The following is a 16,236-nucleotide window of genomic DNA, read 5'->3' on the forward strand; positions in this document are numbered from 1 at the left end:
AGTAAGCGCCTTGGGAGTTCCCCTGCTGGTGCAGCAGAAACGAACCCAACTAGTATCCATGAGGACACAGGTTCGATCCCTGGCCTTGGTCAGTGAGTCAGCGATCCAGCATTGCTGTGAGCTATGGTGTAAGTCGCAGACACGTCTCGGATCCTGTGTTGCTGTGACTATGGCGTAGGCCGGCAGCTATAGCTCCCATTTGACCCCTAGCCTGGGAATTTTCATATGCCGCAGGTGTGGCCCTGGGAAGCCAAAAAAAAAAAAAAAAAAAAAAAAAGTGAAGTGCCTGGAGAAGCATGCTTGCTTCAAAGTTCAGGGACAAACTTGGCCGAGAAGCAGAAATGCCTTTCCAAGCAAACAAGAAGAGCCTGAAGTTCATCACCTCTCCTGGATTGCTGCCCTCTTTTGAGATAGCCAGTTCATTTGCCTGGATTCATTGCCGGAGAAGCAGCTGCTAACCACCTTCCATCAGCTGGAGAAAAGGAGAATCACTTTTTGGAAGGTAAATTCAGGGGCTTGGTTCGGGGATGATGAATTTCTGACAGTCCTCCGGAGTATTTTCAACCCAAAGTATAATTTTATAAAGAGGCGTATGTTTTAACGTGACTGTCTGCAAAATACACTTTCATGAAGTTTCGTTTTCTTTGAACCTTCCTGTTGCCTTGTGTATGGATCTATGAGCTTGATGGCATAGAACATATTTGGGCTTTCAATCAATACATGCCTGGATATTGGTGTTTTTTCAATGGCTAGAAGGTACGAAGTTATAAAATCCTAGTAATCAGCTCAACCAACTATCGGTTTTGCCACTAGAGTGTATGATGCCCCAGAAGGTGAAGTGGCTTGTCTGGAGCCATACAATGACAGAGGCAGGGGTTTAATTTACATCCTTGATGATAAGTCCGGGACTCTTCTCACTTCTCTGGTGGCCAAAATAAAGAGCCGTAGTCTGAAATCTTGACTGCCCCCCCCACGAAAAAAATTTGAAAATCATTTTAAATCCCAAAGATGAATCTATCGGCTTCCACAATGATTGAGTGAAAGGTAAGGGGGGCTCAAAGGGCAGTGAATTAGTGAATGGGGAAGAATGTCATTTAATTGTTCCTAATTTGGAGAGTTATCCAGGTCCCTGGAGTTACCCTGTGGTGCAGCAGGTTAAGGTTCTGGCCTTGTCACTGCACCTGCTGGGGTTGCTACTACACGGGTTCCATCCTTGGTCAGGGAACTTCCACATGCCATGGGTATCCCCCCCCCAAAAAAAAAGAAAGAAAGAAAAAGAAAAAAGAAAAAAAAAAGCTATTCATGAAAGGCATACAAGGGACACGCCAGCCCATAGACTGGAGTTTTGTCTCCCATGACTGCAGCAGGAAAATGCTATTTAACCTGGAAAATGAGAAGAAGAGAATTTGCTTCATCCAGGATCAGTGATATTGTACAGACCAATCCCTGGCATTCTAGTTTCCTCGTGCATCTGCGTAGAGTCATGGGGTGTTTCCCGCTGAACTTGAGCGTCTTCTCCAAGCCACATCAGTTCCTCAAAATCTTTCCTTCTGGGCCTTTCCCTAAAATTAATTCTTGGTAGAAGGTATAAAAGATGATCCGTTCCTGCCATCCCGCTGTTTCCTCGTGCATCTGCCTAGAGTCACAGGGTGTTTCCCGCTGAACCTGAGTGTCTCCTCCAAGCCACATCAGTCCCTCAAAATCTTCCCCTCTTGGCCTTTCCCAGAAACACAGTCTTGATAGACGGTATAAAAGACCAGCTCCTCCAAGCACAGGATTTCCCCTGGTTGCCACAGAAGCCCAAGGCGCTTGGCAGGTAAGACCCATTAACCTGAATCTTTCCTGGTTTCTGCAAAGGTGATAATGTAATGTCCTAAAGGCTTCTAGAAAGCTTGGTACTGGATTTGGACTTATCTTCACCAGGCATTTTCTGGTGCCAGATTTGGCTGCCCCTCTGGCAGGTCATCCTTGTTAGGTGGACAGGAGCATGTGATTGGATCCATTGTGGGGCGAGGGGGCTTTTCAGAGTCTGAAAACCGAGTCATAGAATCAATTCTTAGGGATGGCAGGACTGGAGACCTGTCATCCATCCAGGATGGATGCATCCAGGTCACACGGAAAGTTGGGGGGACATAGTAACAGAGCGATGCCCTGTATGGTATTCTTGAGATGGATACGGTGTGATATGAACTCTAGAGTGGAAATTTTGCAGTGTTTTAAAGGGTTCCCTAAGCCAGGGCTCTCAGCTCTTCATCTTGCTGGAAGTATCTCATGCTCTCCACAGCAGACCTGAACATCTAGTTAGCCCTGAATATCTAGTCCCAGGTGGCTGCCGTGTCCTGTGGATACTTGAGTCTCAATCGGATTCATGAATTGCAGCGATATTTAGATGGGCTTTATCTTGGGAGGATGGAGTGGTTGAATCATAATGTTTTTTATGTAGTTGGGTATCCCAAATCCCATGGCTAAAGTGGATTTTTTCTGCTATAGAGAGCCTGATAAGAGCTCTCTCTTCTTCATGTTTCCACTTGATGCTGGAACTACTCAAAAGATCAAAGAGAACCTTCTTGAGGGTGATGGGGAGTTTGCTGGTTTCTTTCTGGCTCATCTCAACACCCTCCACAGAGCGCTCACTGTTTACGGAAACGCTTTTCTGCCGCCGGTGACTTCTCAGCAAGTCTGAGAGCCAGACTCTGGGAGGTCGTGGTCCCCAGTGTGGTCCATAGACCAGCCGCATCAGCACCACCTGAGGGGTTGGGCCTACAGGCCCTCAGCCCCCTTCTATGACCCTCTGGGTTAGAATCTGCATTTAATGAGGCTCCCAGGTGATTCGTAGGCACATTAAGGTGGGGAAAGCCTGTCACACCCCTTTCCCAGTGCCATGAACTTGTGTTTGTTTGGTTCCACTGCACACACACCAGGAAGGATGGCTGAGGTGTGCAAAATAATTCAGCTTTGGCCTTGAGGTTCCCCCCCGCCATCACTTTTCAGTGAGAGGAGCATGAAGAGGGTTCCAAGGAAAAAAGAGGAGAAATGAGCATCTAAGGACTTTTCCCTATTCAGATGTCTCAACTTTTATTTCCTTTTTTTTTTTTTTTTTTTTTTTTGTCTTTTGCCATTTCTTGGGCCACTCCCCCGGCATATGGAAGTTCCCAGGCTAAGGGTCTAATCAGAGCTGTGGCCACCAGCCTACGCCAGAGCCACAGCAACACAGGATCCGAGCCACATCTGCAACCTACACCACAGCTCATGGCAACTCGGGATCCTTCACCCACTGAGCGAGGCCAGGGATTGAACCCACAACCTCATGGTTCCTAGTCGGATTCGTCAACCACTGCACCATGACAGGAACTCCTCAACTTTTATTTCTTCAACTATGACATTTCTCTCCTCAGTCTATCTCAGAGGATGCCTTTTTTATAGACTAAGCTTTCCCTTTTTGTTTTTGATTTATCATGAAACACATGAGACACTGAAAGAATAACATAACAAATACATGTGTGCCCATCAGCTCTCTTTAAAAAAAAAAAATCAATCACATGGTGATTGCCAGAGGCTGAGAAGAAGGCAATGGAGACTTGGTATTCAGTGGGTACAGAATTTCAATTTGCAAGATGAAATCATTTAGAAGCTGGTTGTATATCATAGTGAATATACTGATCACTACTGGACTGTGTGGGGAAGACAGTAAGTTTTATGTCATGTGTTTTTACCACCATTTAAAATCATATCAATGGAATTCCCATTGTGGCTCAGTGCATTACGAACCCGACTAGTATCCACGAGGATGTGGGTTCGATCCCTGACCTCTCTCAGTGGTTAAGGTCTAGTGTTGCTGTGAGCTGTGGTGTAGGTCGCAGAGGCTGCCCAGACCCTGAGCGATTCGACCCCCTAGCCTGGGAACTTCCATATGCAGGCCTAAGAAAAAAAACAATAATAATATCAATGAGTGGAGTTCCCTGGTGGCTCAGTAGGTTAAGGCTCTGGCACTGTCACGCCTGTGGCTTGGCGTGATGTGTGCAGACATAGCCAAAAATGAAAAATAAAAAAATAAATAAAATAATATCAGTGATGCTCTTTACTCCAAAACCATCATCTTTGCTTGAAAGGGTAACTTTCTACCGACTCAGTGGTCCCTCAAATCACAAAGAGATGGATTGTGTTTCTACTCGGGGCCATAGAGGTGTGAGGACAAGAGCCCACTGAGGAGTCAGGCTCTTTGAGATTCCTTCTTGAGAAAAAAAAAAAAGTGCTAGGAAGAATATTGGCTAGACAGGTAGTTATCCATACTTTGCTTTTTTTGCTCAATGTTCGCTTACAAAAAGTACATCCAATAAATAAAAATTAGTAGAGGCATCATCAAAAGTCAGAGAGAAAGACCAAGGGAGTCTGAGGAAGGCCAGAATGACCTGGTTCAGATATTCAGTTCTCCTTTTCTGGAGATTTTCTGGAGAGTGAAAGACCACCTGGCTGGTCTCTCAGGCAAGCTCCAGAACCTCGACTTTTTCTTAGGGAACTTCAAGAGTTATGAAGGAGCATCCAATCTGAGGAGGTTTCTGGAGTCGAACCCGTGAACGCACACTGTAGGGAGGACCTGTGCCCTCTCGTGAAGAATTTAACCTGGATGTTCATCAATCGTCCTGTCTGCACCCTGCGGGGGGCCTCTCTTTTTTTTTTTTTGTCTTTTTGTCTTTTTAGGGCATACCCATGACATATGGAGGTTCCCAGGCTAGGGGTGTAATCGGAGCTACAGCTGCTGGCCTACGCACAGCCACAGCAACGCAGGATCTAAGCTGCATCTGCGACCTACACCACAGCTCATGGCAATGCCAGATCCTTAACTCATTGAGCAAGGCCAGGGATGGAACCTGCGTCCTCATGGACACTAGTCGGGTGCGTTAACCACTGAGCCATGACTGGAACGCCTCAAAAGACATTTTGGGGAGTTCTCTTGCAGTGCAGTGGGTGTAGGATCTGTCATTGTCACTGCCACAGCTTGGGTCACTGGTGTGGCACGTGTTCATTCCCTGCCCTGGGGAACTTCCACATACCATGGGTGTGGCCAAAAAAAGGGGGGGAAAGAATTTTTAAAAAGATAATTTGGGAGTTTCCACTGTGGCTCAGTGGTAAGGAACCTGACTGGTATCCATAAGGATGCAGGTTCAATTCCTGGCCTTGCTCAGCGGGTTAAGGATCCAGCATTGCCGTGAGCTATGGTGGAGGTTGCAGACAGGGCTCAGGTCTGGCACTGCCTGGGAACTTCCATATGTTATGGGTGTGGCCCTAGAAAAGCAAGAACCAAATGATATTTTGGATCTACTCCATCAAACCTAATGAACCCTCTGAGCCCCGAATCCTTATCAAACATCAAAGCTGCCCGATTTTACTCTGGTGATCTAGATCCAGAGTTAGAGCTCAGGATGAAGGGGTTCACCTCAGACTGGGAATCTCTCCAAGCCACCTGGGACCCAGCGATGAGCTCTGGGGAGCTCCGAGTTTTGTCCCAACTTTCATTCGTGTGTTCCTATCCAGTTGGCTCCTTGAGGCAGGGTGCTGCACTGAGCGTGTGTTTCTGGGGCCCACTCCCCTGGTGCTGGGCCAGAAGAGGGTGGCTTTCAGGAAACACTACACCCTGAAGGGAAGGAGGAAGGGCAACTCCAGAGACATGTTCCAGGTTTGGTAACAGCATTTGTCACCGGTGACAAGACAGGTACAGGATCTTGGGCCACAGGTTGTCAGAACAGATTCAGACATCCTGGATCACTTGATCCAACTCCCGCATGCATCAAGCCAGGGGCTCAGAGATGTTAAGTAACTGCCCAAGTCACAGAGGTAATAAGAGCAATTGCAAAACGGCAGCTTAGGACCTCCTGATCCCAAGATCCGAGTTCTATCCTTCCACCGCTGCCTCGTTCCATTTCCCAGAACCTGCCATGGGCCTGCACACATGGTGGCTGTTTAGTTAGTCGCTGTGGTTCCCCTTCCTCTGTTCCCACGTTAGGGTGTTCTCTGGGCTTTTGCTGCTTTGCCATCCTCTTTCTGTGATTCGGTCCCACTTGCGGTGACGCTACAAGGCTCACACTGCGATCCCTGGTCTCGTTTCAGCGATGCAGGTCTTTCTCCCTCTCCCAGTCCTCCTGGCCTCCCTGGCCTTGTTCCAGGCTGCAGCATCAGCTACAAAAGGTAAGTGCCACCGTGCACTGGCCTCCTGGGGCTGCTGTAACAAATGACTACAACCTGGGTGGGGTAAGACAGTGGAAATATAGTCTCCTACCGTTCGGGAGGCTAGAAGTCCAAAATGAAGGTGTTGGCAGGGTCACGCTTCCCTGGAGGCTCTAGTGGAGAATCCTTCCTCGCTTCTCCCAGCCTCAGTGGCTCCCAGCCATCCTTGGCTTACAGCTGCATCACTTCGGTCTCTGCCTCCATCTTCTCGTGGCCTTCTTTTCTGTGTCCGTCTTCTCCTCTCGTTGTGGTTTTTTCGTTTGTTTGTTTTTTGTTTTTGTATTTTTAGGGCCACACCCAAGGCATATGGAGGCTAGGGGCTGAATCAGAACTGTAGCTGCCAGCCTACACCATAGCCACAGCCATGTAGGATTCAAGCTGCATCTGTGACCTACACCACAGCTCATGGCCACACTGGATCCTTAACCCACAGAGCGAGGCCAGGGATGGAACCCACGTCCTCATGGTTGCTAGTCGGGTTTGTTAACCACTGAGCCACGATGGGAACTCCTGTCTTCTCCTCTTGTCATAAGACCACCAGATTACCAGCCCACTCTAATCCTACCCCTCTATGGCTACATTGTAATTAGCTACCTCTGCAAAGACCCTATTTCCAAATGAGGTCACATTCTAAGGTTCCAGTTGGACATGCGTTTCAGAGGAGCATGAAGCCACTACACTCTCCTTGTTCAGAGACCACCCCCTGCCCACCCCCTGCTCCAGGACGAAGGAATCCCACCTCTATTCTACTTCCTCCCCTTCCTTACTTCAGGCTCCTGGTGATCATGGGACTTGCTTACGGGCCAGCCTCACCAAGAACTAGACCAAACCAAGCCAAACAAAAAATCCCCACGGCGCAGTATCCAGAGCCAACCTGAGTGGTTACACACCTTCTTAATCCGATCACTGGTCCAGGCAGCCGTCTGTATCTCTAGGTTCAGCATCAGCAGATTCCATCAAGAGGGGATTGAAAATATTTTGTAAAAAGATTCCAGTGGGGTTCCCGCTGTGGCGCAGTGGGTTAAGAAACCAACTGCAGCGGCTCAGGTCTGATCCCCCGCTCAGTGCAGTGGGTTAAAGAATCCAGTGTTGCCATGGCTGCGGCATAGGTTGCATTTACAGCTTGGATTCAATCCCTGGCCCAGGAACTTTGATGTGCCACCACTGCAGCCATAAAAAGAAAGGGAAGGAAAGGAAGAAGATTCCAGAAATCTCTCCTACCTCAAAAAACCCCCTCACTCCTGCCAACTGTTTACATGATATTTCCATTGCATTAAGTGTTAGAAGTAACCTAGGGATAATTTAAAGTATCCAGGATTTGGGGGAAAAAACGTAATTGTAATGTATACATGTAAGGATAACCTGACCCCCTTGCTGTACAGTGGGAAAAGAAAAAAAAAAAAGAAAAGAAAAAAAATAAAGTATCCAGGATGATGTTCATAGGTTATATACAAATACTACACAATGTATATAAAAGACTTGAGCCTCCTGGGGACAGGGGTCCTGAAACCAATCCCCCGTGGATACCGAGGATGACCATACGCCAGGATTATTGACCTCTTCTTGAGGATCAGAGCGTATTCTTCCCGTTCCAGGCTTTTCCTCCCAGTGAATGTTTCCTGATCTTGATCTGCCTGCTCAGCTTTGAAGGGTGGGGGTAATGGCACAGAAAGAGGGAGACAGAGCAAAGGGCCTCTCCAAAGAAGGGTGTCTGATACCCTGCTTCTTGCTCTTTCCCCTCCAAGCACAGACCCCCAGCACTGCTGCCATCTCTGATGCTGTGAATCAGGCCAAGGTCCAGGTCAACAAGGCCTTCCTGGATTCCCGGACCAGGTGGGTGAGACACGCACACACAACTTCCTGTTCACAACAGGCAAATCTAAGCCCGTCCTGACAAGCCAATGACCCAGAACGATGATACACCCTGCCCTTCCACTCCCACCCGCGAGCATGGGGCAAGAAGGAGCAACAGCCCACAGCTCCTAAACTCCTCAGCCTCTAAGTTACCTTGAAGAGGATGTCTCATCAGATCCCATAAGCACTTTCTTCCACGTGCCAGAGCGATTCGTTGGGTCATGCGTTATAGAGCCTTGGAAAGCCGGTTGGTAGAGGTTCTTCATTTGAGGTCAGGTTCCCTGGAAGCAGAACCTGAGACCTGGATTCTCCTGCAGGGGACTTCTGGGGACACACTCTCAGGAAAGCTGTGGCAGTGTGAGGGGGCGGCAAGGCCAGATAGGCATTACGTGGGGGTGCACTTTAGGGTCTGGCCTCAGCTCACCCCACAGGGAGATCTGGAGGTTAGGCTGCACCTCAGAGCCTGTCCTACGTTGAGCAGGAGAGCAGAGCTTACACCTGCTAGAGGTTTCCTTGACAACAGCCAGACCTGCTGCAGGCTGGGCAAGGGGAGGATTAGCACATAGTGTGACTCACGGGCTCCTCCAGCCAGGCAGTCCCACTGGGCAATTCAGAGGCAACTGCCCAAGAAAGCGATGGGTGTGAGCCCTCAGCAGCTGCACCCAGGGCAGCTGGGGGGCCAAGCACGCCAACCCTAAAAAAAGGCCCTTGGGAAACCTGTCCAGCACAGGCACCGGCAGAGTCAGCCACCCTCCCAACATGTGTAGGAGCTGGGCTTCCTGAAATAAGCAATGCAGGCTGGGTTCCTGCCCTTGGGAAGCCCATACTGGGGCTAGAGAGGCAGACAAACAAAAATAATCATTTCATGGGAGCACGAGGCAGGGTGAGCCAAGGAAGCCCTTCAATCAGAGAGCAGCCTGGTCTCCTTTTCTTTTTCGTCTTTTGTCTTTTTAGGGCTGCAATCGCAGCATATGGAGGTTCTCAGGCTAGGGGCCAAATTGGAGCTACAGTGACCGGCCTACACCACAGCCACAACCACAGCAACACAGGATCCAAGCCGCGTCTGTGACTTACACCACAGCTCACCACAATGCCGGATCCTTAACCCACTGAGCGAGGCCAGGGATCGAACCTGTGTCCTCATGTATGCTAGTCGGATTCGTTTCTGCTGAAACATGATGGGAACTCCCACAGCTGTTAACCAATCCTGGCAAGACCAGGGCTCAAACTCAAGGTCCGATACAGGAGCCACCAATTACATGTGCCTGCTGAGCACTGAAATATGGCCACTGTCACGCGGGAACTGAATTTTCAACTGTATTTCACTTTAAATCTCCATGTACATAGCCACATGTGGTTGGTGGTTACCACACTGGACCCGCAACAGGCTGGGCCGCTGGGCCATGATGCCCCTTGCAACAGCAACCAAAGGCAGTCAAACGGCTTATTTTCCTTTTGAGCCACTTCCAGAATCTCTGAGTCTGAGAGCCGTAAAGATCAGCTCAAGAGTTCCCATCGTGGCTCAGCAGAAATGGATCTGACTAGTATCCATGAGGACGCAGGTTTGCTCCCTGGACTCACTCAGTGGGTTAAGGATCTGGCATAGCGGTGAGCTGTGGTGTAGGTCGGAGACGTGGCTAGGATCTAGTATTGCTGTGGCTGCATGTAGGCCGGAGGATATAGCTCTGATTTGACTATTAGCCTGGGAACTTCCATATGCCACGGGTGCGGCCCTAAAAGACAAAAAAAAAAAAAAAAAAAAAAAAGACACACTAACCCTAGGACCAGATGTAGTTCAGGAAGCTTTCAGGGGGAGAACTGGAGGCCCAAAGGCATGTTGTTTCTAAAATTCTTGGTCCACGAGGCTCAATGAGAGACCAGCTCCAGAGTCGGGGGGTTCCTAGATCTGAATCAGTACCTCCTGGGACTTAGGTATATTTAAGGTTCCCCAACAGATTCAGAAGCAGCCAGCACAGCTGCCACCCTCTGATCCTCTTTCAGAAAGTCGTCCTCTCCATCTGCCTACCTTCCCTCAGAAGCAGAGGTAACACGGGCACACTGCAGCTTTCCCCTCCCAGAGGAGATTTTTCCAGGGGCATCAGAGGAGAGCTGAGGAAGGAGCCCCAGGGTACAGAAGTGGTGGTTTCCTGCGTGCTGCCCCCACCCCCGTGGCTCCTCCCTACCCAGGGCACCCCACCCCCTCCTACTGGGTCAGAGCCCTGGCACGGTCATCACACCCCCGTTGCTCTCCCCTGCAGGCTAAAGACTGCCATGAGCACTGAGGCGCCCACCACCCGACAACTCTCCGAATATCTCAAGCATGCCAAGGGCCGGACCCGCACGGCCATCCGCAACGGGCAGGTGTGGGAGGAGTCCTTAAAGAGACTGCGGCAGAAAGCCACCCAGACCAACGTCACAGGTACAGAAAACCCACTCGGATGCCCACCGATCGCAGGAAGGGGCCATCCCCCCACAGGAGAAGCGGAAGCCCCCAAAAGCTGCGTTTCCTATTGAGCGTCTCCTCCTCTCTTTCCCTCAGACTCATAAACCTGCAGAGCAAGGAGGGGCTGAAGGCACAGCCCAGCCAATGCTCCTTTTGGTTTCATTTCTTTTTTTTTTTTTCTCAGAGAAAGGGACAGTTCCAACTCCCCATGAGGGGACATCACATTCATGCCCTTTGTTATAACATCATCTGCAAGGCCTCTGCCCAGAGGAAGGACTAAAGTCAATAAACACAGGTTCCCTGTCCCAAACCACAGTGTCACCACTTCCTCCTATGAAGGGGACATTTAAGCCACCGGTGTCAGGAGGGATTTACTGGGATTTTGTCACAGGTGATGAAATGTCCTGGGTACTGTGGAGCTGAAACAATGTGCTGATGGATTGACCGCCACCTCCCCCACCCCTCCACCCCACCCCAGACCAAATGTCACAGCTCATGGAGGGTTGTGGAGGAAGGCAACAGGTCGTGACCAGAGGAAGAAGTTGCAGCTTCTCCCTGGGAAAACATCAAGTGGGTAGAGATACCTGGCCTAGGACTTGAGCAGATTTCAAAGTTCCTAAAGAAGGAAACCAGGACAAAAGAGGGAGAAGGAGGGAGCATTTTGGACTCTGAGACTCAAAACATGCTGGGGCTTGATCCTCAGCTGGTGCCAACTTCTGCAGATGAGGCCTCTGAAGAAGCCCCCAGAGCTGGATTCCCCTTGCCTCCCTTTCCCTGCAGGCCCCAGGATGGAGCAGAGGTGGCATTAGGGCATTGGCTGATCTCTCTATTCTGTGGGAAGCCTCTGATGCTTAAAGCTCCCCACTATGTCACTCCTCCCAAGACCATGGCGCCCCCTCACTTAAAAATCTTTCCCGGAATTCCTGTTGTGGCTCAGCAGTAATGAGCCACACTAGGATCCATGAAGACTCAGGTTTGATCCCTGGCCTTGCTCAGTGGGTTAAGGATCCAGTGGGTTAAGGAGCCAGCGTTCACAAGCTACAGTGTAAGTCACAGCTGCAGCTCAGATCTGGCATTGCCGTGGCTGTGGCATAGCCCAGGAGCTGTATCTCCAATTTGAGCTCTGGCCTGAGAATTCCATATGCCCATGGGTGTGGCCCTAAAAAGAAGAAGGAAAAAAATGAACCTCCTGGAGTTCCCTGGAGGCCTAGCAGTTAAGGATCCAGCATTGTCACTGCTATGGTGCAGGTTCAATCCCTGGTCCCGGAAACTTCCACATGTCCTGGGCCTGGTGAAAAAATAAATAAATAAAAAATTAAAAAAAAAAAAAAAAAAGAACCTCCCCTCGTGGCTTCAGAATAGAGAAAGAACTCAGCCCCTTTGGTGTCCCTTTTCTTTCAGACCCCAGCCTGGACCTGACTGCGCTTTCTTGGGAGGTAGGCTGTGATGCACCAGTTCCTATGGTGAAATGTGATGAGAACAGTCCTTACCGCACCATCACGGGAGACTGTAATAACAGGTGAGTGGCCACGAGTGGGTGTAGGGGGCAGGTTCGCCCAATCACCGCACCCCACTCACGAGCCCCGCCCACCTGCCCAGCCAGCCAGGGGCTTCCCACTGGGGCACTGCCCGCAGAACTGCCACTGCCTTACCTTCCCAGACCAGCGTCCCACCAGAATCTGTTCTCTTGGAACCCCTCTAACTCCCCCATCTTTAAAGGGACCACTGTTTCCCATTGCAGCACCTTCCCCAGGGCAGAGGAGCCCCGCGCCTTCGGAGGTGGGAGTAGTCCGCACACCCCACATTTGACAGGCACCTCCTCGGCGTCCCCTTGCTCTGAGGCAGAGGCTCCCAGTCCTTCCCTAGGGGAAGCCCCTAGGGTTTGAGGAGAAGCAGACCCCGGAGCGGAGCTGCCAAGGAGGCTGAGAGTCGGTCTTGCTGTTTTAGGAGGAACCCAGCTCTGGGCGCCGCCAACAGGGCGCTGGCGCGCTGGCTGCCGGCAGAGTATGAGGATGGGCTCTCCCTGCCCTTCGGCTGGACGCCGGGGAAGACGCGGAACGGCTTCCCTGTCCCGCTGGTGAGGACTGGGGTGGGGCAAGGGCGAGCCCGGAGCAGGCAGGTGAAGGATGGGAGTCACTGGAGAAAGGAAGAAGGAAACGAGAAGAAGAAGAAATGGGTGGGAGGACAGAAGGTGCGCGGTGGAACCGCATCCGGAGAGAAATGGAGATTTGGGTTTGCTGCCTGGTGTTGTTCCCCAAAGTGCCACACGGGGGCAGCAGAGCCCGGTTCCCGGCGCCCAGTCACGTGATGGTCACTCCCCAGCTGCCACAGGCCAAGTACCCTGGGGTCTCCCAGGCAGATGGCTTCCCTGACCCATCGTGCTCGAGCTTGCGCTTCCCCAGCCCCTGGAGTGCATCAGCTGTTGTTTCCCTAAAGGTCCTATCTGTTGGCCTCATCTGAGTTGGCAGGCCCTCCCCAGAGACCTTCTCCTAGTCCCAGACACTTGGCACCTCCGTGGCACTTACTTCAGGGACAGCCAGTCTTTTTCTCCCTCCCTGAGGGGAAAGGGCACTGGCCTTGAAGCCCTGACGTCGTACAGACCTGGCCCTTTGTTGCTGGAGGACCTTGGCAAGTGGACCTCCCCTCTCTAGGACTCAGTTACCTTGGGGACAAAATGGGGGTCATGCCACCCACATCAGAAGCTTGTCATGAGCATGAAGTGTACCTGCGACATCGTAGGTACTCAGTAAACTGCAGTTGACTGAATCCTCAGCGCTCCTGTTCCTCCCTGTCTTCCTGCCTCCAACTGCAGGCCCGTGAGGTATCCAACAAGATTGCCGGCTACCTGAATGAGGAGGATGTTCTGGACCAAAACAGGTCTCTGCTCTTCATGCAGTGGGGTCAAGTGGTGGACCACGACCTGGACTTTGCCCCCGACACAGAGCTGGGGAGCAGCGAGTACTCCAAAGCACAGTGCGATGAGTACTGTATCCAGGGAGACAACTGTTTTCCCATCATGGTAGGTCCCTGCAGCCTCGGGTCCCTGACAAAGCCCTTACCTCCCCAGTGTTACAGCCATTCCCAGCCCGTCAGCCAAGACCTCTGGGTCAATCTCTTTTTTTTTTTTTTTTTTTTTTTTTTTGTCTTTTTGACATTTCTAGAGCCACTTCCGCCGCATATGGAGGTTCCCAGGCTAGGGGTCCAATCGGAGCTGTAGCCGCCAGCCTATGCCAGAGCCACAGCAACACGGGATCGAGCCGTGTCTGTGACCTACACCACAGTTCATGGCAACGCTGATCCTTAACCCACTGAGCAAGGCCAGGAATCGAACCCTCAACCTCATGGTTCCAAGTCAGATTCGTTAACCACTGAGCCACAATGAGAACTCCTGGGTCGCTCTCTTGATGCTGATCTGACAGCTTCCCAAGCCTCACACATCTGTTCATTTGCTCACCTATCTATTTAGTAAATAGACATTCCTTACCTACTCCGTGCCAGGCAGGACACCAAGCACTGGGGAGTCAAAGTTGAGCAAGACACTGTCCCTTCCCTCAAGAACAAAGAGCCTGTGTGGGACACAGACAAATAACCACTAATGGCAAAATTGGGACGCTCTGGGGAGGACTGCCTACCTCCCTGGCCCAGGGGCCCTGGCATCACCTGAGGTCTTCTTTGAAATGTGAAGTCTCAAGCCTCATCCCAAACCCTGGGAAAGAGTCTGTATTTCATCAGAATCTCCAGGAGATTTATTTTATCCACCGTAAACGTTCTGGATGGCTGCTCTAAGTCATCATGAGGTCCAGGGAGGCTCCTCCCAGAGCTGAACTCTGATGGATGAGTCGGAATGAGCAGCGGGGAGTTGTGGGCATTTCCATCCGGAAGGGAACAGGACTTGCCGTGGTGCACCTTTTTTTTTTTCTTATTCATGGATTTTACAGGTAGAGAGTGATTTATTCACTCAGTCAAATCAAGGCTGTGTGTGGTGGTATAAAGAACCGAGCTGTGGAGTCAGGTCAATTTATTTTATTTTATTTTATTTTTTTCATTTTTTGTCTTTTTGCCTTTTCTAGGGCCGCTCCCGCGGCATATGGAGGTTCCCAGGCTAGGGGTCCAATCGGAGCTGTAGCCACCAACCCACGCCAGAGCCACAGCAACTGGGATCCAGCTGCATCTGCAACCTACACCACAGCTCACGGCAACGCCGGATCCTTAACCCCTGAGCAAGGCCAGAGATCAAACCACAACCTCATGGTTCCTAGTCGGATTCGTTAACCACTGCGCCACGACGGGAACTCCGTCAGGTCAATTTAGGTCTGAATCCAACATCTTTCCCTTGCAGTCTTCATGTTCTTGGGTAAATTACTTCACCTTTCTGAGCCTCGATTAGCCCATGTGTAAGGTGGGACAGAATTCTCTCTCCTCCAAGGTTTTAGGAGGACCAAAGTGAGATAAAGTAGACAGAAGCCAGCACATGGTGGGTCCAAAATAAGTAATTTTATTGATTGATTGATTGCTTTTTTTTAGGGCCACCCCGTGGTTTTTTCCATAAAGGATATCACATTATATATGTTGTTCAGCATGCTTTTCTCACTCAACATACTTCTGGCAGATCTATCCTGTACTATTTAGAGGACGACCTCACTTTTCTAACCATTATCTAGTGTTTTTTTTTGTTTTTTTTTTTTTTTGTTTTTTTGTCTTTTAAGGGCCACACCCACAGCATGTGGAGGTTGCCAAGGCTAGGCGTCGAATCGGAGCTACACCTGCCAGCCTACACCACAGCCCCAGCAATGCCAGATCTGAGCCGCGTCTGGGACCTACACCACGGCTCACAGCCCCACCAGATCCTTAACCCACTGAGCGAGGTCAGGGATCAAACTGCATCCTCATGGATCCTAGTCAGGTTCGTTTTGGCTGAGCCACGATGGGAGCTCCCAAAATAAATGATTAAATGGTAGCCATTGTGAGCAGGAATTAATAACAAGCCCTTTCCTGCCTCAAGCCCTGCTTCCCTGCCCTGGAATCTCAGGATTCCCTCTCAGCCAAAACTTTGGAGCTTCTGTGGTGAAGGATTGAATGACTCCCCTCAGCCCTTTTCCACGAACTTCAGGGTATTTGGGGCCCAGGATGTGTAGTGTCAGCAGGAGGCATCTGGAGCTGGTATCTGGTCCCAGGGTCCCAGGAGGGCACCGTCAGCATCTTTGCCAGCTGCATCCAGACCTGCCCTGGGAGAGGTTGCCAGCTGTACCACCTCTGCCCAGTCACCCACCGCTCCCCCCGCCCCCATCTCTCTGCAGTTCCCGCGCAATGACGAGAAGGTGAGGACGCAAGGGAAATGCATGCCTTTCTTCCGAGCTGGGTTTGTCTGCCCCTCTCCGCCTTACCAGTCCTTGGCCCGAGAGCAGATCAACGCTCTGACCTCCTTCCTGGATGCCAGCTTAGTGTACGGCCCTGAGCCCAGCCTGGCCAGGCGCCTCCGTGACCTCAGCAGCCCCCTGGGCCTCCTGGCCGTCAACCAGGAGGCCTGGGACCACGGGCTGGCCTACCCACCCTTTGACAGCAAGAAGCCGAGCCCCTGCGAGTTCATCAACACCACCGCCCGCGTGCCCTGCTTCCTGGCAGGTGAGTCTAGGCTGGGAACAGAGAGGCTCAAGGGCAAGGGGCCTATCCTGGAGACTGCGAGCAGAAGGAAGCCAGAAAAACTTCTCGAGGCTGAT

General features: G+C 51.0%; 1 protein-coding gene across 1 annotated transcript in view; it reads left to right on the top strand.

Annotated features, from left to right (window-relative positions):
- The window catches only part of LPO (lactoperoxidase), a 28,919-nt gene continuing 13,088 nt past the window's right edge, over positions 406–16,236 (top strand). Inside the window, exons 1-9 of the mRNA XM_021067272.1 lie at positions 406–502; positions 1,727–1,816; positions 6,106–6,183; positions 7,968–8,055; positions 10,335–10,495; positions 11,921–12,038; positions 12,467–12,596; positions 13,332–13,538; positions 15,817–16,141. Of these exons, the coding sequence (XP_020922931.1) occupies positions 6,108–6,183; positions 7,968–8,055; positions 10,335–10,495; positions 11,921–12,038; positions 12,467–12,596; positions 13,332–13,538; positions 15,817–16,141 (1,105 nt within the window). The 5' untranslated portion in view covers positions 406–502; positions 1,727–1,816; positions 6,106–6,107. The remainder of the gene's footprint in view (positions 503–1,726; positions 1,817–6,105; positions 6,184–7,967; positions 8,056–10,334; positions 10,496–11,920; positions 12,039–12,466; positions 12,597–13,331; positions 13,539–15,816; positions 16,142–16,236) is intronic.

Source organism: Sus scrofa, chromosome 12 (assembly GCF_000003025.6).
Source record: "Sus scrofa isolate TJ Tabasco breed Duroc chromosome 12, Sscrofa11.1, whole genome shotgun sequence".
NCBI lineage: Eukaryota > Metazoa > Chordata > Mammalia > Artiodactyla > Suidae > Sus > Sus scrofa.